Here is a 25298-nt window from a genome sequence, read left to right on the forward strand (position 1 = left end):
CCGGGGAGGGGCGCTGCGGGAACAAGTGACGGGTGAGTCGGTGTCCCCGCAGCCCGGCCCCGGGCTCCCCCGCCCGGCCCCGGCCCCGGCCCCGGCCCCTCGGGGAGGGCCCACGCTCTGTGTTATGCATATTATGAAGGTATTTTATCTGCAGATATATATGAAGATATATGTCTTCATATAGATACATATATATATGAAGATATATGTCTTCATATAGATACATACACGCACAGATATGTGAGATATGTATATGAGGATATATGTGATGTATATGAAGACCTGCAGTTCGACATTGGGGTACCGGTAACGCATTTCTGCGCTTGCCGAAGCTCGCGGCATGGAGGAGTTGTCGGGGTGAACGGGGGAACACAGCTTTCTCTGTGTTTGGGTGTCGCTGTGAGATGAGAGACAGACGGTCCTGTGAAAATGCCGGGGAGGCCCTTGGACCAAACCTCCCCCCGTGCAGGCCTTGTCAAAATGGAGATGGTGACAATTTTCTGACAAAGGACGTACTAGACACCCCCCCCCCCTTTTTTTTTTTTCTTTTTAATTATGCACGTGTGACATGCATCAGCGGTCCAGGAAGGCTGTCAGGGATTCAGCTGAAGCTGAAGTGGATTCTGTGTCACACGGGTGCTTGAAAATGTCCAGAACCACAGTGAGCTACAGTCTGCTTGTAAACTGGCTGAGGATCAGAAGGGCCGAGGGGAACCATGTTATTGTCTCTCTCTCTCTTCTTTCTGAAAAGGAACACAGAGAAGCGTCCGGAAGGCCGTCCAGCGAGGCGTGCCACCTGCCTGCACAGCGCTGCCTCTGCCAGGGACGCGCGAGGCACGTGGAACTTCTGCAACCGCGCACGTCCCAGGAAGCTCGATTCGCCAGTAAAACACCACATCCTTCCATTTGTTTATAAAGCTGTCACTTGTTGCTCAGTTGCCTTTGGAGGCACTGATCAATAGAAATGTAATTATAGAAATGAAACTGTTTCCCCATACTTATGGTAGAATACAGATGATAAATTGGAAAATCGAGTGTGGAGAAACAAGATGACTTTAATTGTCTAAACAAAGCTGTATGCGTAACTTTGCTGGACATAACACTTGGAAAAGTTCATTTTAAACTTTATTTCATCTACAAAACGCTAGGTAAGCACACACATGCTTTTGAATTTAATCTTGATTTCCCAGGGCTGTTACGGTGGTTACCTCTCCTTTGTGCAGTAGCTTTGTTTTCAGTGGAGGTCTTGAGATCAAATCTGTGAGACTGGACCTCTGGAGGGCACGAGTTTCGGGATGAGAGAAAAGTAGAGCTTCTCTCCAGTTACAGACCCAAAAGGAAGAGTAAATTCTGAATCTGGAGGGCAGTCGTACTCCTCTTAAATATTTGGAGAGGATGCATAACAGTGTCCTGTCGGAAAAGGGCGGGTGGAAGACCCTGTTCTCTGGCTGTTCCTGGCTTTTTACTTGGGCACAGAAAGATGTCTTTGGGATGGTCTCGGCGTGCTTTGAACTCCCTAGTCATTACTGCAAAGAGGGTAACTCCCATGAACAGCAAAGCTGCTGGGTGTGGGTTTCAGAGAGCCTGAAAATCAGGATTAGTAGAGGAGGAGTTCTGCATCGCCTGGTGACAAGACAGCACTGCAGTCTGTGCTTGGAACGCTTCAGGAATAAAACAGGAATTGGGCAACTGCTGTACAGATGTTGCAGGTGGCCGCAGGCAACGTCAGCGGGGCTGGGTACCTTCTGAGGTTTATTCCCCAGCGCCAGGCTTGCAAAGAGCTGCCCAGTGGAGTCCAGCAGTTCGAACAAAGCATCGTTGTGTTGTCCTCACAAAAATGGGCCAGTCTTCTGATTTTTAGTGATTATAACAGAGCCAATCATCTCTTTCCTGTTATGTTTACATGATCTTGTAAAAAGTTGCAAAAAAAAAAAAATCAATCTGTTTAAAACTTTACTTCTGCAAACAGTTTTCACTCATTTGAAGAAAGGATTTCCAGAACTTTGGGGTGACAATTCAGCAAAATTCTTGCATAATCTGTAGGAGAATTGTTTACGTCAGCATCACAGCTCCAGTTTCAGGTAGCTTAAACAAGAAAAATACCGAGCCAAAGTATCATCTGGCTTCGCGTAATTTAAATAATTGCAGGCTTGTGGGGCCTTGCCAGGTCTCGTAACGCAGACATTTAGATCAGTGGTGATGCAGAAAGGATAAGACAGAGCTGCTTTGATGGAAAGCTTCATATCAGCCTCTAAGTCTTTCTGCAAAGCTCAATTAACAGATTAACAGTGCCATACAAATGCCTACAGATACTGCTTTGTATGCCTCCATAAAGTTCACCACTAACTGAAAACTTAAACCACGTCTTACGTGAAAAAAATTCTTCCAGTATCTTGCTTAACAAATTTGTCAATGGATAGTTATTTAATCTGAAGTATTTTATACATCCGTTGTGCGTGATGTTGCATAAAAAAAAAAGGTATAAATAACATTTTTCAGTGGAATGCTTAACTCTTTTCTTCTGCTTTCTCTTCTTTCTTGAAATCCTAGTTGTTATTAGCTTCTCTGCTCAGAGGCAGTTCTGTTTAGCGTCCATCAGCGTTACCCTTGAATTCAGAAATTTGGTAAGAAGCCTGCCGTTAAGAACTCCACCTCCCAGAGTCTGTACCGAACCCTTCAGCGTACAGGTTGCATCCTGCTTCCCTGCCTCCTCCGAAGACCAGTGGTTTTGAGTGTAAAACGGACACGGGAGCTGGTTTTCTTTCTTGCTAGAAGGGAATAAGCTGGAGTAACTTCACTGCCACATTTCGCTCTTTGCTGTGGTTGTCTAAATAAGGTGTGTTTCTTTTCACACCTGTGTGCAAGCAAGCAAGTCTGAAAGTCTATATGCACTTAGATACCTGCATACACAAACACACTTCACATCTCTTTTCTTAAGTGGAATAGTTTGCTTTTAAAAGCAAATTGCTTATAAATGAACAAAGATGCTGTGCATGTTAAAAATACTGACTTTTTTTTTTCCCCCCTGCCATCTAGACCTGGAATAAGACAATTTGTGTGGGTTTTTTTTTTGATTCTTCTTGTTGGTGGTTTTAATTTTTTGAATTAATTAGAAAATGTAAAAGCAAATGTAAAGGGCTGTGGCTGTCAAGATAGAACTTTATAGCCACAATTCTTCAAACTGCTTGTTCAGCTCATTAAATTAGTACCAAGGCAGCAAAGAAATGCTAATTTGCTATTTGAGAAGATGTAAGCAGCTAAAGATTTAGCCCTTACAAAGCTAGGTCTTTATTCATTTATTCAGTTGTTGGCAAAAAGACATCTGACACGTACAGCTGGATTGGAGAAGCAAAGCTATTTTTTACATCACCTTTCTGTGGTGATTGATCCAGGAGCTCAGGTTGCGAGGGTAACGGAGATGATCGTTCCGCAGCTGGCGATACCGGATCTCTGCACTGGATCCCACAGCAGCACCGATTTTGATTCACAAGTTCTGTCCAAATTCAGACACACGCTACAGTCATTTTCTGTCAGATTAACCAGGGTGCGATCCGAAGTTTCTCAAGCAGGGCGTGACTTGCCAAAGGACAGAGAAAATGCGGTCTTGTCCTAAAGCCTGTCTGTACAAAGGCTGCTTTCAGGTGAAAATCTTGAACCGGGCTTGCCACTGAAAAATAGCTTTACCGGGTGCAACTGGGTGTTTGTGTTCCAACAGAATTCCTTGCCTGTGCCAGCCTGTTTGTGGTGCCGCACAGGGAACCGACTGAGCTGGCTGAAAAATCACCAGTTTTGCAGGGAGGCGGAAAGGCTGTTTGTTCATTTTCATCCACGTGAGTTTTCAGCTCAGTACTGAAAGCCCTGCTGTCAGATTTCCTGTGTTCTGGGAGCTGCCCTCCCAACAGCTCTGAAATGTAGATACTTTTTATCTGCGTGAGTTAGCCCAACAATTCAGTCTGCCTGTTGACAGCGCAGTGATGTCGTGTCCCCTTTCAGCAGGTCCTTGCTCTTGCCCTGCAACCCAGCAGGACAACACAAAACCCCAAACGAGGAGTGATTTGGAGTGGAAAAAATTGCTGATTTGCAATTTTGGAAGAAGGACCTTATTTTCTGGATACTATTTCTGTTCAAGTTTGCACCACTAACAAGTACAAGTTATTTCACTAAAAGTCATATTCTTTATTAGCTGTCTGGATGAAGACAAGACGTCAGTTCATCTTGAAAACCTTCCCATCTGAAGCAATGCTGTTACGCTGACCAGAAGGTTTCTGTGGTTTCGGAACAAGGGAAGCTAACCAGCGTACAGGAGTTCGTCAGTTGACTTGCAGTCGTGAAGTTGAACAGGGTAACGCCGTGTTGTCCTCAGGAATGAAATGAGAAGCCTAATACTCCAGTAGCCTCCCTCTGGTAACAGCAGAAAGCTAAATTATATGTGAAAGTAAGACAAGCAACGGGGAACAAAAGGAGAAATAAAAATTTCCTACAATTTCTATGTTGCTGAAATGAGAAGAAACAAGATTTAAACATTAATGGGGACTTTTTATAGTTTCAGGTTATATTTAGATTTAAGCAAGGAAACAAAAACTGTACTTGTGGTGCCATGCTTTTATTTAAATGAAAGGAAAAAACTACACTGTACCACGTAAGTAGCAATGACAATATTTTACAGCACAGCATTTGAAAAAATATGGAAGCTATGCTCCATGGAAGTGGACAAGTAAGCACACAATACACTGTACATTTTTCAACAGTGCCCATTAAGTCATAATTAAATAGCTGAATTTGGCTTTAAACAGCCAAATAATAAAAACTAACAGTCATACTAACGTTTTAAAAAAAAAAAAAAAAGATTTCAGTAGCTATTATGACTGTTAGAATACGAAATTTTGCTCCAAAACCTAAGACGAGAGTTTGGCAATTCAGTCGTAGCAACAATAATAATACCCCTGATGAAAGCACCAGTGTGTTCTGAAAAGGTCAGTGATAAATACTGGCCTCTATGGAAAGCTTCCTTTTTTTTTTTTTCTTTTTTTTTTCTTTTTTTTTTTTTTCCTTTTTTTAAACATGATCCCAAACAAAGATCCACTGTAATTAGAAAATTTGCAGGCTTAAAAAGGAAAAGCGTATCTAGCTTGACTTTCCCTGTATTAAGTAAAACTTTATACTGCGAGCAATGAATTTTTCAGCTGCATTATTCACATTCTACTTTTAGACATTGCACAAATCTTTAACCTGTTGACAAATGTAAATTTCTTAATACATTCATATATATTTGAAACAACTCAAAGAATTCCTGTCTGTATTTAAGCTCACTTTGATTAGATTGATGCGTGTGTCTTTATGGCGTTGCAAATCTTCAGTGAAATCATCGTACAGATTTTTGAAATAAAAAGCCTCCCGTGATAAAACAACTTTTGAAGTTCTTCACCATGTGTGTATCAGCTAATTCCACCTCCTGGATTCTCGAATCACTCTAGATCATACACAGTTTCATATTGTTATTCAAGATGTTCCTACAACGGTGTTCGCAGGAACTGTCTAACAGGGAGAATGTGCAAACCCTCTTTCCCCTTTTTTAATATTATTTATATCCTATATACACAGTATGTATACACTTGAGAGAAGAGTTACATGTCCTGGTGATACACATGCAAACAGCAGGAATCGGCTAACCACAAATCGTTTTGAGCCACATACATATTAAACATGTATTTTAAAGTGTTTTTTCTTTTTTTTTTTACAGTTTTAACAAATATACATAAATATAAGAACATAAATTACAGTAAAACTGTCAGCATTTTTGAGAAAATGTTTATAGTCCAGATGCATTGATACCTAAGGCCTTATAATAATTTAAAAAAAAGTACTGTTCTAAACTGCTTAATGACATCTCATTCCTGTGCATCCTCTACGGAAGTAAATGAGCACATCGTAGTAGTGAGGCGTAGCTTCTCTCAAAGCGGTTTAACGAGAGAAATGCGAACATAGTTTTAGTCTGCCCGCGAAACAGAATGGACTACGGACTTACAGCACAATACTGTCTATGTGAATGCAGTTGTCACAACACTGAAACAGAACAGAATCACAAATCATTCAAGTCTTTTCCTGAGAATGAGATTTTTTTTTTCCCCCAACAAACCCTCTGGTGAACATCATCAAAATAGCCACAGATTGAGAGGAGGCTTCAAGTTTGTAGTTTAGTTTTTTTTTTTTTTTTTTTCAGAACAGTGCTATGGTAAAAGCAAATTGTAAGAGAAACAAACACTGAGAGGGAATAGTAATCTACAGAGTAATCAAACACTGTTTTGAAATAAAATGCAGCCCTTTGTAAATAATACTGAAACATGCCTAGAGTTTGTTTTTGTGCATGGTCAAATTTCAAATTTATTGAAATGTCCTTTAGGCTTCTTGGCCATACGTACTTAAATTCGCTATGTGTCACGAGACACCATCTGTTAGACCATGCTGAGGAAACAGTTTACTTGAAGACACACCGAATATTCCTATCAGATGTCTATTCCCTAGAAAATTGATTTAAGTCTGAGCTGGCGGATCCGAAGGCAGGAAGAACAGACAGTGGCCTGGATCTCAAAATCAATGGGAATTAGATACACGACTGGTGAAAGGTCTGTGACTTGGTGAACTCTGTGATTCCTCTGAATATTTTTTAGTGTTCTGTCAGGCAAACACCAGGGATCTAGTTCTGAGTGTTTCACTAGTTCCTGTTCCTTCCTTGAGAAGCCGTCCCTGACCGTGTGCTTGCTCTTCATCTGGAACAAGGCAAAATAACGCCCATTTTGCTTAAACTGTTTTAGAGGTCTACCGAGTGTTTTGACTTTGCATTTAACGGCATGATGAACGTGCACACGGTCAGTCGTTACATCTCCGGTAGTGACTTAATGAATCAGGAATAATTGCATCACCTAACCATACCCTGAACTCTTAAATAATTCATTTGAAGGAAACTTGAAGCAGTTCAAAGGTTTCTGCTTTACTGTTCAGTCTATAAGCAAATCAGTATTATTTAATTGAAAAGGAATTATAAATACTCGGGGGAATGAATCTTGACTTTGTTACAGCACACAGCAAGGATCTCGCGGAACAGACCCATTCAGCTACTCTTCAGTGACATACAACTGATCATTTAGTCTTTACTGGAAGTTCAATGGCATTGAGAATATTAAGAAGTATTTCTTTAGTGAAGGAAAAAATATTTCAAGACAAGCACAAATACAAACATATAAGGCAACAGATGTAAAAAAAAATGTAGTTTGAGTCACTAAAGAGGAACATTCAGTGCTTCAGTGTATCTAACCAAAATACAGAGCAGGTATACTCCATATGTTGTATTAGCACACACAAATCTCCACACAAGTCAAACATTTCTGTAACCACGCATAATTATTCACCTAAGCGATAATCTTCTGCACTCCTAAACACTGTGTTACATTCCAGTTGGACATGATAATAGAACCTGGTGTCCAGTTTTAAGTTCTAAGAGTCTCGTTGGCAACTAGAAATCTATTTCCTATAGGCAGTAAAGATGAAGTGCAAGTTTATCGTCATTGTCTGAAGCAAATGTTTTCCCATCTACTATGCCTTGGTGGGTAAAAGTTTCTTAGGAGTTACCGGTCTCTTGGTTTGCCACAAATGGCTGTGAATGGTGATTGCATCAACACTGGCAGACAAAGTTTTAGCAGGTATGTGGCTAAATTGCTTCCTGTCAGAGTTGTATTTATACAGGCCCTCTATCATTTTCTTTGTGATAGATTTGGGACCGATTCCTGTTAATTTATTGATTTCTTCAGTATCAGGGCAGTATGTGTACAGAGATCTGAACTGGCAGCCTGAATCCCGGAACAAGATTAAGAAATTATTGGCATCGGATTTTTCCATTTCCTTTAAAAGAAAGAGAAAAAAAGATTCACAATATGAATTTTGCATTGTAGTTAGAAAACATTCAAAATCATTGACTTGTCATTTTCCAAGTGTTTTCTACCAGAGCTGAAACTTATGTGTAACTCTGTCCACTAGAAGACAATCACTAGAACTTGCTAGGCTTCACCTATCTGAATTCTGATAAGGTTTGTTTCTTTCTCAAGCAAAACCTTACTTATTTAGACAATTTCAGCTGCACTTGTTTACTTGCACCTCAAGGACAGACATCCTAACAAATGCTTTGTAGACCAAATAAAAATCCATTTCATCAAGGAGATCTGACAGTTGCCAAGTTTGGGAACAGGACATTTAGGTGTGTCTAGGTATGCCTGAAAGATCCTCCAGTGCTAAAATGGGGTTTCAGTCATCCCTCAATCCATTCAAGTTTAGTCAAACCATAAAGTCAGCTGAGGTTCTTTATTAGCTGAAATCTTCAGATTCCTGTCCCACCAACACAGCTTCCACGGGACATGTGCCCTGAACATGTACAGCTTCTACCAAGTGACGTATGCTACACCCTAGTTAAGCATGACCCTTTTTCAGCTGTTCTTTCTTGGGATTTCTGGGGGTTATTACACTCCCAGTTACTTGAACTGGAAGAGGCTGTCTTGATTTCTCATTTGTTATTCCCAAAAAGTCGCTGGAAAGACAGAGAAGACAGCATCCAAACATGAATGAAGAAGTAGTACAAAGAGAAGAAAGGGATGGAAATACCATCATGAAATTTATTCTGAAAAAGCAATTAAATCCAGATTCCAAGCACCCCTGTTCTTTGATCTATTTAATCTGTCAAATTTGTCACCGGTGGTAAAAGGAACAGTCCCATTACTCTCAAGCCTCAGACTCCGTGTTATTCCTTTTGCATGGAAACACACTGGTCGCCCAGTTCTCACCCTTAGATTTGTGCAGCTTCAGAGAGGTTAAAATCGGCATAAGAGAAAAGGCTGGCAGGCACCTTTCTGTAGTAGGAAGTCCTGGATTTGCCCTACCGCTTGGAATCCAGAGAGGAGCCTAGGAGGGATGTACATCAGTTCTCTCTGTTCATGAGAGAGCTGGGCTTTAGCTCTAAAGCTCCCAGTCCAAAGAGGGATATTTTTCATGTTACGGCAAACAAGTTTGTGAGCAAATTGTAGAAGTCTACATATTGACATTCCCACATTAAACAGGCAGTAACGATTAATTAACATGTCAATTAATTCAGCTTCCTGTCCTGCGCTTAGAATGCAGCAGCTACTGTCTCTACAGTGCTAGAGAACCTTTCTGTCTACACCGCAAGCCACAGAAGTGACTCAAGCCCTTCAGTAAGAGCTGGCATAACTTGAGAAGATTCCTCTCAATATTTCCATTTACACTTCAGTGTCTTCCTACCACCTGCTGTGGTTTGACTTAGGTGTTTATGCTTTTAGGAGAAAAATACCCTTACCTCCAGTATCTTTTTCTTTTGACCTTCATTTACTTTCCCAGCCAAGCAGCAATGTGCCAGCGCATTCTGGATGATATACTTATTGGATTTAGCGCTGGGTTCTTTGAAGAGCTTTGGTCCTAGGGAGGAGGAATGACAAATCAGCTAAGTTAATCAATAAGCCAGCAAAGAGTTACTTGAGATGCTGTGCAGGACTTCTGGTATGGATCTTTGGCATGTAAAAAAACTCAATAAATCCAGGAATAAAATAGAATTAGACTAGAGATCACAAATGTCACAAACAAGTAAAATGTCGTTCTTTCAGCTGTTACTGAGCTTGCTTACAAACGCGTCTTTCATTATTAAATCATTATTATTGGCAGTCTCGGTAAATATATTTTCTCTCAGAGGACCTTTTCTATGAAAAACAAAACATTTCGCATTTTCTGATTAAAATTTCAGCCATTCAAGAGGGAGCAAATTCCTTATTTTTCTTCATCTACACCAGTGATTTCAAGGCATAACCACAAAGCTGATGCAGCGCTTAGGGTAACTGCAGCCCATCCGCTTTGGAATGCTGGAAATGTTTTACCCAAAACCAGGGATAAAAAGTCTGGCCTGACACTTATCAGGTTATTCTGTCTGTAAAAAGACTTGGTTCATCTGGTTGAAGGAAAAATATCTCGTTTAATTTCTGAAATATATGCATACTTGTATCAAGCCCATTTGAAAAGAAGCCCAACATGTAAGTACTAATTCTGAGCCTTAGAAAGGAACAGAATATACAAACAATTACCAATTAAATTTAGATTAAATCTCAGTTTGTCTGTACCTTGGGGAAAAAAGCCTGGAAACAAGACAAAAAAGCTGTATGAAATCTGACTGACAGCATGAAGATATTAAAACACACAAAACAAATTCAATTCCTAGGAACAGTATATTCCCTCATTTAAAAAAAAGCTCTACATAATTGTCATTAAAAGATGATCTTCAGCACTGTTGGTCTCCATGAGAAAACTCTGCAAGAGCACCCAGACGGTCTCGCTGTCCCTCCTGTGATTTGATTTGACTTGCACGTTCCACAACCCAACACAACCTGACGGAAGTCTCGTGGTTTAAAAGCAGGTAAGGACTTTCTGGTTTTCAGAATGAGCACTTTGCCTGGTCAGACTGCAGTAATTTCAGCAGAACTGAGGTAGATTATTTTCTGCCAGCACAGACAGAGCCATGCAGGCCCCTCAGTCAAACCTGATCTCCCTACAAGTTTATCCAAAAATACCTAGCGTCATTTTACTCTTTACCAAACAAAGTGTTATTAGGTGGGCAAAAATTGAGCTTTTATAATCTTGATGATGCAAGGTCTTTGCTGTATATTTGGAGAAAAGGGATGAAGACACCATCATTAGTAGATTCCTAATGTAATAAAGAATTAGAAGTCAGACTGTAAAGTTTTTAATAAACACAAAGGATCTGTTTGGAAACAAAGGGTGCAGAATATTTAAATTCACATTACTAAGTAGAGTTTTTTTTCCTGTTGCAATTTAATTTTTGCTTTTTGTCACTCTGTTCTAAACTGAGCTTAAATTTCAACTCTTCTTGCCTTGCTAGAGAGACTACTGAAGTGCAGGGTGACCTGTGAGCCCGTTTGCTCACACCTCTGAGCCTAACTGCAGTTTATTCCTGTGATCACAAATGCTACTGAGTTAGGACTTTTATTTTGGATTTAAAATTTTAACCCTAGATTATTACAACCTATTTTCAAGGAGATGAAAGTAATATTTCTATGACACCGTCCTCAATCAAGTTTTAGGAAACTGAATAAAGGTAATTGCAAACTTGTCACGCACAGCATCACTAAAGGCCAGGTACTTTTTGGAACACTGCTGTCACTGACCTGTGTATTCTGTAGCAGAGGCCACTGAAGAAGTTGTAGATGCGTTTTCCCAATCTTTTTCTCCATTACGACTACCACAGCGACTCGGAGATAAGAATCCTTCCACAGACTCAGACCTAAACATTAATTTTAAAATCTATTTAAAAAAAGTACAACGTTCAGCAGAGAAGCCCTCTAACACAAAAGGAAGGTAAACTGTATTAAGGTAGAACACAGTGATTTGATTTGTAGACTATAAACCTACATGTGCAACATTTACAGAAGAAATTAACAGATAACTGGTTTCATGTTCTGTATAAATCATATGGAGTGGTGCAAGAAGCTGGTATTTAGGTGAGGTGGATGTCAGTAAGATTTTGGGCTCTGTCTGAGGGACAGAAACCTGACAGATATTCTAGGCTGTGAAATATTATTACTAAGTGGGATTTTGGGTTACATTTACATTAGTATTGGCAAAACAAAGTTATCTCACGTAGCAAACAAACCAGTTCTTGATAGAATAGTGAAAGTGAAATAAAAATGTAGTTCATTTATACTTAGCGTTACAACAATAGGCAGTGAGAGCTGCTGTATTTAAGACAGCAAAACAATTTCCTAATTTCTGTTTTCATGAGCAGTAACTTCTGGTGCTGTGATTCTTCAGGCTGTGTATGCACTCAAACATGAGTAGTTTTGCATTTAAAGGTCTAAGCAAAATTGTCATGTTTTCTTAAATTACTACAAGATATTTAAAGTTCTTTTGATTGTGGCTACAGCAAAAGCCAGTCAAATTTTCAGCTTGGAACGAAAGCTTTTCCAAGTGAGAAGAAAGGCACTACTGGCAAAGAATAAGGAAAAAGTGGTATTACAGGAAACATTTATCTGCATGCAAACTAAAATCAGCAACAGATGAAAATTCAATTTATAATATAACCTACGTCTTTTGTGATTAACACCTCCATGAAGGAGACCTCAAAGGTATCACTGAAATTCACTCAGTGTGCTCATCAAAAGACAACTCTGATGCGAGGAAAAGGTGAAAGTATGGGTCTGGAAAGATGTACTGTTCTCTATAAGCTGTTCTGGTTTTGTTAGTGAGGGGGGGCCTAAGGTGGCAGCTTCTGTAGGAAACTGCTAGAAGTCGCTCCCCTTTGTTCAGTGGACTCGGCCGGGCCTAGGGCGGACCCACTGCTGGCCAAGGCCGAGCCGATTGGTAGCAGAATGTCCCGTGATAACGCCTCTGCGATAACGTATTTAAGAAGGGGAAAACAGCAAAACAAAGTAGAGAAGATGTGAAGGAGCTGAGGGCGCAAGCCTTGTGGGCCTGGCACCCCTCACCCTCTGGCCTCCCGCCGGGCAGTGACTGGGCCCGACTCGGCCCGGCCCGGCTGCAAGAAGTGGAGAGGAGATGAGATGTGAAGAGACCCTGAGATGCGTCTGCCTGCCTGTTGTGAATAATTTTTTTTCTGAGAGGAATGGCTGCAGATGCCAAGGGCAGTGCAGAAGGAGGGGAGCAGTAATGCGGCTCCTGGCCAGAATTCCCCTGCAGCCTGTGGTGACGGCCATGGTGGAGCAGGTTGTCCCCCTGCAGCCCGGGGAGGCCCACGCCGGGGCAGAGATCCCCCTGCAGCCCAGGGAGGACCCCACGCCGGGGCAGGTGGATGCCTGAAGGAGGCTGTGGCCTCTGGAGGCCCCGCTGGGGCAGCCATTCTGGAGGGACTGCACCCCGTGGAAGAGATGACCCACGCCGGAGAAGTTTCACAAAGGACTGTACCCGTGGGAGGGACCCCACGCTGAAGCAGGGGAGGAATGCGAGGAGTTCTTCCCCTGACCATGAAGCAGCAGCGTAAAACAACGTGTGATGAACTGACCGCAACCCCCATTCCCTCTTCCCCCCTGTGCCGCTCGGGAGGGGAAGGTGGTAGAGATAATGTTAAGCCCGGGAAGAGGGAGGGGTGGGGGGAGGTTATCTTGTTCCCTGTCTCATTCTCTTGCTAGTTTTAGAAATAAATGAATACTTTTCCCCAAGTCGAGTCTGTTTTGCCCATAACAATAACTTTTAAGGATCTCTCCCTGTCCTTATCTCAAACCTCGAGCCGTTTTTCTTATATTATCTCCCCCTGTTCTCTCGGAGGGTGGGGGGAGCGAGAGAGAGACTGCGCAGTCTGGTCCCGATCGGGGCTGAACTACGACACAAGCATAGTACAGCACTGTGCAACTAAAACTACACCGACAGAGGCCATCTCCTGTAAGCCTGTGTAGATAAGCTGCATCAAGCTAAGGCTAATACAGCTGGAAGAAATCCCCCTCTTAATTAAAAGCCATCGTTTTTCAGAGATGACAAGAGATGTTGGGATACTTGGATCATTTCATTAAGGCTTCTTATGTAACAAGCAGAAAGTCAGTTCCATTTCCTTGATGTCTGGAGAAAAGTCAACTGAAACCAGCTGCAGGCATGTCAGAGTTGATGAGTGATGCACAGTGGCCATGAAAACGTGGCGTGTGATACCATAACATGCAGTACTCCTTATAGCCCTTTGCCTAGTTTGCCTTTCCTCCCTGTTTCTTTTCTATGCAAAAAAAAAGTATTTCTCTGAATATAATAAGGTAGACAGAAATAATTTTCCTCTAAATTATAATACAGATTTTGGATGTAAAATTAAGAATTTTCTGTTATTTTTACCTCTTTTTAGTTCATTTTCCGGAGATTTTAAAAGCAAAATAAACGCAGGTGTTTGGTAAGGCTGAAGTCATACTGAACATTTAATACTTCCCTGTATGACTGCTAAAGGGAAAACAGCAGAAAAGAAGCTTCTCTGTTAAAAAAAGAACAGAAGCTATGTAGCTGCACGTAGCATACAGGTTTAATCAAATATCCACAAGTTGAGACTTAAATCCAAGCAGGTGAATTAAAGAGGCTGTGTGAACAGCCTGTTGTTTTGACCTCATTTACAGCTGCCCAACTGGTTTACCTGGTAAAATTTGTGAAACAAATGATCCTGGCTTGGTTCCCTAACACCCGACAGCGGAAACAATCAATGTCTCAAATCAGGAAAACATACCTGTTCTTGCCGTAGACAATATATACACAACCTCTTTAAAATTCATGCCAGTTTTACATAGCTGATTATCAAATTTTATTAAATGAAACGGTTATTTTAGCTTTACCTTGGTGTTCTCTTGCCTGACTGCACACTCTCATTGTCCCCTGTATTCAGCGATGCCAATGAAAGACTAGATACTGAAAAAACACGATAAAGCTGTGAACCTGGATAAAAACAAAGTTAAGGCTTATAAACCTATGCAAGGAGCAGAGTCTGTTCATTAGACCCAACACCAGCATCAGAAAGTCAGTAAGAGCTTTTACGGACGAGGCTCTTACACCCATACATGATATACCTGCATGCATATGGGGTGTGCTTCACATCAACGCCTGCCGACACGCAGCCATGGGCAGCCACTGGGATGGTCTCCAACCATTCATGGGTTGGATGACATTAATGGTCACATTAATGTGAAGCACGGACACGGGAATATTGGTGCTACGCAAATCCAAGAAGGAATCAAAGTAAGTCCTCATAAAAAAAGAAGCTTAAGAGACTTAAAGCAAAGCTTGGGATGGATTCTTGGAAGGTGTTAAAATACTTTAAAGTACACTGGAAGATGGAGGGAAGCAGCTGGAGAAAATGAGGCAGAATAACAAGGCTACAGGATGCTGTAACAAAAAGGATCAATGAGTAGCTTGGTTACTTTTTTCTCATTGTAAATTGGCAATACTTCTTTCCATCTTTACTGCCGTTACGTGCTATTTAAAAGAACGCTAAACTGCTCCACATGATTAGTGTTGCTATGTTCATAACTATACATGCAGTAGGTGAGTAAAATAGAAAAAAACATGAAATACAAAAGCAATTTTTTAATTTCAGTTTTGTCTGTATTAAGCAGGAGTTTAAATACTCTTAATAAATCACTGTTTTATTTATTGATCTCTTATCTCCCAGATTTTATTCCTTTTAGCTCTACAGGTGCAAGAGAAGATTAGTCAAGAACACATTGGTGGGTATGAAACTTGCAACACACGTTGGTGCTGCCACCGGGCTTTCAAAATTTGTTGCTATATGCATGCATGCATAGCAGGTAAGTGACATTCATCTTGTCATTTCCATCGGCAAATTTTGCTTTCCAGTTTGGTCACGTGCAGCTTCAATTTAGCCCAAGACACTAATAAATGCACGTGCTCGTTAGTACCAAAAACCAAGCTGGTGTTTTAGCATGAACAGACTCTTTTTCCACATGAACATTTGTTACCTGGTGGACCTTTGATTGGCGTCTTAGGTGATTCAATATGATCCCTGTGAATAGATTTTGGACGTGGCTTTTTTTGTTTGATTGAGAGGGAACGTGGCTTTATGACAGTATCCATTTCTTCCATCAGCTTTAGTTGTTTTCTTCTCATATACTCCTGCTTAATAAACTCTCGCCGTGCTCGTTCATCCTCCTTCTTCTGACGTTCTTCTTCTGTTTTGCGTCTAAAAAAATATCAAATAAATTTAGCAGTAGAAGCTTTCTAAAATAACAGTTTTAGCTAGCACAGTGAGGACAACACGGGCATCAGATTTTTGGAATGCTAAAGTTCTCAGATATCAGTAAGAGGAACTTGTTTTTTTTACAATTTTCAGACAGTTCAAACTTCTTGGGATAGTTACTAGTAAAATCAAACCCATGTTTCTTAGCTTACTGCTGTAACTGAGTGAGCACTGTGTGTTCGTGCAGAAAGCAGCCCGGAGTGATAAGCTCTCCCCCAGAATACAAAGGGCAGGGCAGGGCAGGGCAGTGCCCTGCGCAGCTTCGCTGTGGCCAGCAAGGCTCATGTGTGAGAGCGAGCCGCAGACTGATGCCACCTGCAGATTTTGCAGGACCAGCTGGCACGCGTCTTCAGCTGGGCTCCTCAGCACACCCGGCTCCAGGATTAAATATCTTGGGTATTAAGGTGCCATTTTTGACATGGCAGTTACACTTTTAACTAACCCAGACATTTTTACACTCACTGTTACTAAGCATTTGGATCAGGACCATGTAGTTTTACCTTGTCTCTTCCTTCTTATGTTCTAGTTCTGCTTCCAGCTGCTGCTTTCGAAGCAGAGTCTCTCTTTCCCTTCTCAAACGCTTCTCCAATAATGCTGCTCGTTTCATTGCCATATCATTTTCTGCCTTTTGATCATCCTAGCAGCAACAGTATTTAAGGAAAAGGACCCAAAAATATTAAGATCTCTGAATTCAGCAATTGATTTTGCCAAGTCATTAGACACTGTATTCTGTACACTGCGTTGCAATATCCTAACACACTTTTGCATTATAGAAGTAAGTTTATTTTAAAAGATTTTTATAAGACTACTAAAAGCTTTTCATAAAGGAATTTTTCCTTCTTAAGTCAAATATAAAATTCAACACTGATATGAGAAAACTTAAATGAAGTATTTTAGTGTAGAGTCAGATCCCACACTGCATAAACTCCTCTGTTCAGCTTCAGAAAACTCTCCGTGTATGGAGATGAAGGTAATTTATCACAAAAAGCAGTAATTACACAGTAACTTCTGCTGGTCAAGCCAAGTGTTTTGTTAGAACTGAGACAAGCAAGGTGCATCTCAGATATGTGATACAAGACTTTGAAAGATGAAAATTCAAAATCTTGACGGCTTTCAATGTCTAGACCACTCTCTTACAACATGCATTATAGTTCAAAGCCTGTCTGAATGTAACTCTTTAAGAGAAGGGGGAGTGTTCCGAAATACCAACTTCAAAAGGGACTCTCGGAAGACTATTCTTCCTTAGCCAGCCAGGAGAGGGAAAAAGGCTCTCCCAGGTGCAACTCAGAAACATTCAACATTAAAAAAAACCGCAGGCTTTTATGAACTTCAAAAGCTTTAAGTTAAACCACTCTTATGTTGCTAAATTAATCATCAAGCACAAAAGGTGCGCTTGTAGATTTAGAGTTGCAGAACCAACTGCTTTGACTTCAATGGGAAGTCATCACTGAAATCCATATCTAAATTAAGGAGTTCCCTTTCAAAGGAAGCTTTGTAGCAGGCAAACACATCCACTAGTTCTCTTACCTTAAAGAAGAATCCACAACACACTTTCTGGTCATCCTCAAATTGTTCTCTGTCACTCTCACCTTCGTATTTCTCAACAGACACTTCAGTTTTTTCTAGTGGCTTCAAATCTGACAGGGAAACCTCAATTAAGTTAGCTGTTTTGGGAGCTGGTGCTGGTAAAATTGGCTGGCTTAGCTGATCTTCGTTTGGGGTGAGGCAGACAGTTTCTGTGATAGGCTGCGATAACACTTCAGAAACATTAGATTCAATAGGCTTAATCTCCTTTTCCTCCACCTTCTGTTCACACTGTTTCAGCGATTTTGGTCCTTCTTCTTTCGCCGCCTCTTCTGTTGACTTGACTTCCTTCAAAAGATTTCCCTTTAACTGAGGTTCACCTGTATGTTCACCATCGTCTCCAAAGCAAACAAATGACCTAGTCTGAATGGGAACCTGACTTGGAGAAAATCTCCTCAAACGGGGAAGACTATCCACAGACCGCGGGGCAGTCAAGGTACGATTTAGAGGTGTTATTTTCAGTTCATTTGGCCTAGGAGTCCTTTGCATTTTAATGTGAAAAGAGGCGTTCTTCCTGTTGGAAGACTGTGGAGATTGATGTGTAGAGCGAGGAGATTCCTGTGAGAAAGGTGCAATGGGAGATGGAGTTCCCATTTGCCTCGACGAAGACTTGAAGTCTCGAATCTGCTTCTGAGGAGAAGGCTGAGGAGGAGAAATAACCCAAGCCTGTTGCTCTCTCATCTGCATCAACATCTCCTGTTGAAGGGACAGACGCTGCATTTCTTGTTGTAGAAAGTGTAGGGAAGAGTTTAGTTTTTCAATAGATTTTGTATATTCTAAGATATCTCCTTCATTAAAGTTTTCTTCTGAGGGGCTTGCTAAATTCCATTGCTTTTCAGCATCCATAGGAGTAGCAGGAGATTTTAACCATTTGCTATGAGAGTTCTCAGGGTTTTCTTTTATTAACTCTGAAATCCTACCAGTTTGTTCATCTGATTTTTGAGTTTCCTTTTCTTTCAACCGATTACTGTCAGTGAACACCTTCTCATCTTCAGCTCCTGCTGCTTCCTCTCGGAGAGGTGATACTCCATCACCTTTCTTTTTCACAACATTAAGAAATGCTGTCCTTCCCATTTTCTGCCGCTGTTTCGTGAACGCAGCTTCAACTTTCTTCTTCTGTGCTTCAATGGCTCGCCTCTTTTCCTCCAGCTTCATCCTAAGATGTACCATTTCAGAAGCCAGTAACTGTGTAGTGTCTCTTCCTTGAGGAACAGATGCCTCCTCGGGAATATGAGTCCAAGCAACCACATGAGGGATATTCAGCTCAGAACCTTCTGGTGTGGTTTTCTGAGAACTGCTTCCACTGCTTCTACTGTCGGTGTGATTCAACTTCCTGAACTTCTGCTCTGCAAAGCTAGTCATTTTAACCCCCGAACTTGAAGAAGCACTGCTGCCTGCCTGTGATTTAGTACTTACTGAGCTGGGGCAGGGACTTAATTGATCCCTGTGATTGCTAGCTCGCAAGTCGTAATCCTGGAGAAATTTAGAAGGTTCCTCCATGTCAGAGTCCATGCTTACAGTGTAATCTCTCAAAGAAGAATCCTCATCCATTGTCTCTGGAATATCTTCTGAAGGGACGTGTATTCCAGTATCAACTTCTGTATTGTCAGTCACAGGACTCAGAGCACCTTTGGTGTCTGTAATTATATCTGGGGTAGACTGATTTGGTTTAATGTTTGAATTCAGGATGCTCATTTCCTGATTGTGAAGAAAGAACCCATTTGTAATTTGGTCTGGCTGGATAACTCTGGGAGATTTTTCAGTGTCATGAATTATCTGCAAAGCCTCTTCGATGCTCGGTGTCTCAATCTGATTGCCAAAATCATCCAGCACAGCCCTGTTCTGCAGAGCTCCGTTTGGAAACCTGTAGTGGCAGCTCTCGTTGGCATTTTTTTTATTTGTGTTAAGGGACGGACTGGCCTTTGTGTCTTTATAAGCTATCACGTCCTTTTCCTCTTCAATATCTTGATTTTCCTCTTCTCCATTCACTGGTTTGAAGGACAGATTTTTTCTAATATGCTTCGGCACGCGGTTGATGTTTAGCGTAAGGCCTTCGTTGCTCACAGATCTAGTGATTCCTCTGTCTGGAGCAGGTACTGGAATGCTTCTTTCTTTGTCAAAAGAAATGTCAAATGAAACTCCATGTAATGATGACCTAACAGGGAGTAGAATAAAGGAAACAACCCAGCAACTCATGATTAATGATAATGAAATAGTCACGTTCAGTTTTTAAATTATTTTAAGCTTTTCGTATCTTAGGCACTGGTAGGTGTACTGTATTTTGTCTAGCTTCATATACAAACATAATAAATTAAAAATGCACAATAAAATAGACTATAACGACATTTTCTTTACAATGCTTTTTATTACTTTGGAATAAATTCTGGGCACTTTGGGAATACAGGAATAACCACAGTAGATCAGAAGGAAGGTGTGAAAGGACACACAATTTACACTTACTGAGTAACCCCCCACTCTAACTCTTACCATTTGAACTTTAGTGTGCAGCCTAAAGATTAAGAGTTTCTGACCACTCTAACTGAAAACCCAAACATTCAGCCTGATTGCTCTTACTGTCCTCAAAGGAAGTTCAAATACCACTCAGCTCGCTAGCCATGACTCTTACCACTTTTTGTTGATTGCAGTGAGCAAATGTGAACATATCAAATTGCTCAGATATACCTCATTTCAATGCACAAAAGAGATGATTCATTTCTGAAGTTCTTTCCTATTACTGAATTCTTATTCCACGATACAGTTTTCTCTTTCTACTTTTGCAAGCCGCTTACAAGAACTCTTATTAGAGGATTCTGAAAATCCAAACTACAGTGGAGCACTTACTAGTATTTATGACCAACACATAATCATTTTTTAACCAACTCGTACGGTAAGACTACTTACCTTTTTTCTTTGGGCCATGTCCCTACATACCCATCTACGTAAGACATTGATGTGGACCTTCTGATGACTCCTAAGTGAAATTAAAATAGAACCCACGGTAACTGCTCTGAAAAATGATTTTAACATCACCTTCTGTTGCTTTAACAAATTAGTTTGCTTCACTACTTAGAACACTGCAATGGCAAAAAAAAAAAGTGGTTTTATATTGAGAATCCAAGTAGAGCAACTGAGTCAATTTAATCCTGAATATATATGATACCCCTCATCCCTCAAAGAACTTACTACGGAGCAAAACTACTACAAATGCTGCTGAAATATACTACAGATTCTTGTTGTAAGCCATATTCCACATAATCAAAACAGAAGTATACGCAATGTAAGAGGCACAAACACAAACATCCTATTTGTGCATTTTATATATTACAGAACTCGTTCATTAGCCTTTCATGTAAAGCTCTCCTACTAATTTCTGCATAAATAATGTTTGAATAAACATAAGCAAGATAGCAATTTACTCAGAAGATGACCTTTTCTCATTGCCTCTTCCACCCAGTTGTAAATTGTTACCTGGAACAGATGAGTAAGGCTGCTGGGGCGTATGCAGTTGGTGAGATGGTGTGTAAGTTGGGCTGTCCAACCTATAAAGCAAGAGACATTAACATTAATACATCAAAAACCAGACTACAAAAGGGCAACACAAGAACAGATTTATTTTTTGTGACAGGGAGGAAAGTGAGGTGCAATTCTCTTCTTGAAATACTAATTTATTCACTAAAACCAGAATGTTATTACCTTTAAGTGGACCTAATGCAGAGAGACAGAAAGTCACAAAGGAATTTCTCCTACAAAAACGGCCACAGAGCAGTGTCAGTTTTGTTAACATAGTGGTCTCTCGATTTATTTCCGTAAATGTCATTATTAGAAGGTTCTCATTTTTAGGTTTGGCTTTAGCAAAACCCCCAAACATGACGAGAATAAGACGGTTCCTACTGGCCTCAGAACTGAGGGACTGCAGCCCACAGAACATCCTTTGCATGCCTCTCTCCTTTCAGATCCTGAGGCTGAAACTTCTACTTTGTGTCTGGACTGCAATATGCACCGGAAGTGGATAAAGGGTATTTTGTGACTTGATAAATACAAAAAATATATCCACTACTAAACCAGTCGTTGCAAAGCTTCCTCTGGTTCTGCTTACAACAGGTACTTTTTTTTGGTTCATAGAGAAGGTCAGTATAGACTAGCTGTGTTAATCCAGAATAGGATTAACATAATTCAATGTTTTGATCAAGGTGCTTCTTCAGAACCAGAACAAAGCCAGGTGCATTTGGATGTAAAACACGTCTACGGAAGCCAGACTTCAAAAACACGCTGGATTAAATCCTCTCATCTTTTGAATTTTGTTCACTGAGTTGAAGAACACACTCCCAAACCTCAAAAACAACTCTCCCCTTTTTTTCAGTCAGTAATTTTCAAAACATTTGTTTAGTGCTTTTATAGTTTACAGAGAGTATGCTCTAGAAATCTTTCTAAATAACATTTGTGGGAAGGATATGCACGTCAATTTAAGAAAAATACTGTTGTTTTGCAATCTACAAAAGCATCTTTCATAAAGGTGTATTAAATTACTGAAAATAGGTTCTCAAATCCCTGATTTTTTGTGTTAGTAACACTACACACTAGCTACATGACAGATCTGTTTTAAATGGCATTTGAGATTTTGGTGAAAATTTTAAAATCAGAATGTCTATACGTTATCTTAAAAGAAAAGCATGCATTCACAATTTCATCCAGCAGCCTCTGAAAATTTGCTACCACAAAGAAAATCCATATACTTCATTTTCCCTCAAGAAAAGACTGATTTTGGCACCATGACTGTGGTTCCATAGCAACCTCAGCCACCGTAACTGCTCGCTGCCAGTGTCCCACTCCCTCCTCTGTGCTGGATCTGGCTCTCCATTCCATCCTCTGAGTCATTTCAACAAGCGAAGCCAGCAGGCAAACATTCACTTTTTCCAACTGGATTTGTTATTTCAGTGCACAAAGACAGAAAAAACCTATGTCAGACACTGAAGTGGGGAGGGATGTGCAGTGGGGACAAGAAGGAAAGGCAGGACCATGACATCCTGCAGCCTGTGTGTAGCCTCCTACCATCTGAGGTAACTTCTTAAGGCCATCCTTTGTCCTACAGCGCAGTTAAGTATCATCAGGTTGGATGAAGTTCACTGGTTTATGAGGAAAGATACAGCTCTATCACTCATGTATTGCTCTCATAATACTCCAACGCAAAACTGCATCCATCGCTCGTAGAGTCACTACAACAGCATCGGGATGAGCTAGTACAACACGTGATCCACCACCCGTAAGGGGGCCACAATGGTTTTTACTCCATCTCGGAACATGCCTCAGGAAACACGAGAAATATTACAACTTGGTGGCAACTTACAGACCTGATTGTTCAATTTAGAATGGCAATGGCACTAAGAAACAGAGAGGCTGTTCTGAGTGCTTATTGATTGAATTCAGATGCTTATTGTAAGACTTTCAATCAGTCCTCTTCGGTTTAGAGGCCAAAATCGTCTGCACAGACAGAACGCACACATAATAGAAAAAAAGGTAGATTTATTTGGATGAACAAGATAGTATGTTACTGACAGAATCTGTCAGAGCAGTGATATCTGCATGGTTGATGGCTTCAGCTGTGGGCATTTTTTTTATTTTTCAGAGTCAATGCTACCGATAGACTTCTCTTGTGTTGTTATCCAGTATTCACCTACTAACTTGCTTTACATTTAAAGAAAATCTTCTCCACAGCGATCACTACAGCACAAGAATAAGTATGGCACAGAACTCTGTGTTTCTTGGGTTTAATTTGATTTGAAATGACACATTATTTACCACCTTTATAGAACTTATGAAAAGTAAATCACTTTGTTTGTTCTGTAGGACAGTCATAGCTACAAGCCCTTTGCTGGACTGCTTGCAGCGTGTTTGCAAGGTGCAAACAGCCCTGGGAACCCCTGTTCCGAAAGACAACGTTCAAAACTACTACTGCTACCAAAAACCCATCCAAACCCAACAGCAAATGGTGAACGGGATTAGCTGGGTTGGCAAACAACAATTTGCTGAATATCCAATTAAAATGCTAATTTTATCCTCCTTCTTTGTGTCAGTTCAGACACAATCAATACACCTTTGCCCCCAGATTATAAATTTGGGGCAACCCCTCATCCACTGTGTTCAGATCAGATTGCTGGAAAGCTTTTTCTTTACCCTGTCAAAAGGAAGATTAAAAAGAAGGCCTAAGGTGCAATTTCTGCCTCTTATCAAATGTATGATTAGCTACAGAACACAGGGCAAACAAGTTTTTTTTATATTGCTTCCAAATCTGTAATACTAATACTAAAAATAATGTTTCACAAATATCTAGGGAAAAATAGAAACAATGCAAAACATATTTAATAAAGCAGTTAGCTTTCCATTCTTGATGCTCACAAGAGCTGGGAAATTCATCATAGCATAATTATTTAATTTTACCTATTTGACCTTCATGGTACTTAAGTAAAATAATCAGACCCAACTAAAACCATCACTCAGTGGTTTTCTTGCTGTTACCTTAACTTACTTTCTCTACCATTTTTAGAACATTTGCTGTGAATTCTGGAAAAACAGCCTGACTTGGTCACAGCCCCACATGAAACCGAAGAGGACAAGGAGGCCGCACGATACTTCTCTGCTGAATGTTGTTTTGGAAGCTGGGAAGACAACAGCACGCTGTCCAAGTGGCAAATGTGAACTGTACAAACACAAACATGTCGCCTGCCACGCCACGGGGTGCTCGGAGAAACAGCTGAGCTATGGGATCTTCCACAAAATCCTACAGATTATATTTGGTAACTCAGTCCGTGAGCATTGCAAAAAGGTAACAAAACTAAATAAAAAACTGTGTTTGATTTTGAAAAGAAAGGAGAAGACTGTGAAACAGCACTGGTGATTCTCTGACATTACCTGGCTACGAAGTCAGAACCAGATGGACCATCCACGTAATTTCTTCTGTTAGCATTCAAGCTGTGAGCAGAAGCTGCATCTTTCGCAGGTTCAGCTGCCAGGAAGAACAAAGCTCAAGTCATTCTAGTTTAGCATTCAATTAAAAGCCACAGTAGATAAGCTGTCTGAAATAATCTGAAGTAATGATTTCCAAAGATTTAAAGATTTTTCATTGGTTCCATTATTTAAATTAAAATCCAGTCACTTCCTTTCAGCTTTACCTCCTCCAAAGTTCCCATATTGGCACTAATTAAGGGAATAGAGAATGACAAAAATAACTATAAAAGGCAAGGGAAGAAATAATGCAGGAAAAAAAAAATGAAAAAGAGACACGACATTAAAAGCAAGCAATCTGTTTAGCAAAACTAAATATTATTCTTCTAGAATAATTTTTTCTGATTAAATTTTTTTCCCCAAACCCTTAGACTGACTTTTCAGCTAGAAAAATAGTATTTTGGTCATATCCTAGCAAAATTTAAAAGGTTTAAATCAGATCTGTATGTGCTGTAAAGTACATCAATGAAAAAAAAGGTATAAAATCCACACAATGAAAATCTCTTCCTAGTTCTTGGAAAGACCATCACAGCACTATGTATGAACGTTTAAGTTACGCTCATTAACAGATCTCCAGATCTATGTAGGTGGTGGATTTTTAAATTTCAGAATTCACTGATGGAAGACCGTGCCTTTGCACCCAGGTACAAAATGCAATTTTACAATTCGCTATCTGTCCACTTTCCCCAGATCTATGTTCCTTTCTCTTGGTATCTTCCCAGCAAGACAAGCTCTTCAGGCTAAATTCTGTTCTTGGCTCCTTATTACGTCTGCAATCCCTGCATGGGCATAAATGGATTCTAGGCTTGTTTAGCTCAGGAAAATTTGCAAGTCATTATACCACAACAATTTAAATGAGTTTTTTGTAATAGACAAAAAAAAATTCTCACTATGATTTATGAGATGAGATGAAGGTTAA

The 25298-nt window shown here is 40.4% G+C and overlaps 1 protein-coding gene across 6 annotated transcripts in view; it reads right to left on the reverse strand.

Annotated features, from left to right (window-relative positions):
- Positions 1–4582: 4582 nt before the first annotated feature.
- Positions 4583–25298, reverse strand: part of CAMSAP2 (calmodulin regulated spectrin associated protein family member 2) — an 87863-nt gene continuing 67147 nt past the window's right edge. For 3 of the 6 annotated variants that reach the window (XM_086754096.1, XM_086754098.1, XM_086754099.1), the window contains 10 exons: positions 24287–24380; positions 20849–20919; positions 20282–20351; positions 17324–19535; positions 16297–16433; positions 15519–15739; positions 14379–14478; positions 11232–11347; positions 9359–9477; positions 4583–7896 (listed from right to left, as the gene is read on the reverse strand). In XM_086754096.1, the coding sequence (XP_086610222.1) occupies positions 7591–7896; positions 9359–9477; positions 11232–11347; positions 14379–14478; positions 15519–15739; positions 16297–16433; positions 17324–19535; positions 20282–20351; positions 20849–20919; positions 24287–24380 (3446 nt within the window). In that variant the 3' untranslated portion in view covers positions 4583–7590. The remainder of the gene's footprint in view (positions 7897–9358; positions 9478–11231; positions 11348–14378; positions 14479–15518; positions 15740–16296; positions 16434–17323; positions 19536–20281; positions 20352–20848; positions 20920–24286; positions 24381–25298) is intronic. The other 3 variants (XM_086754101.1, XM_086754097.1, XM_086754100.1) reach the window with 2 other exon arrangements.

This window comes from Chlamydotis macqueenii, chromosome 8, assembly GCF_036417535.1.
Source record: "Chlamydotis macqueenii isolate bChlMac1 chromosome 8, bChlMac1.mat, whole genome shotgun sequence".
Classification (NCBI taxonomy): Eukaryota; Metazoa; Chordata; class Aves; order Otidiformes; family Otididae; genus Chlamydotis; species Chlamydotis macqueenii.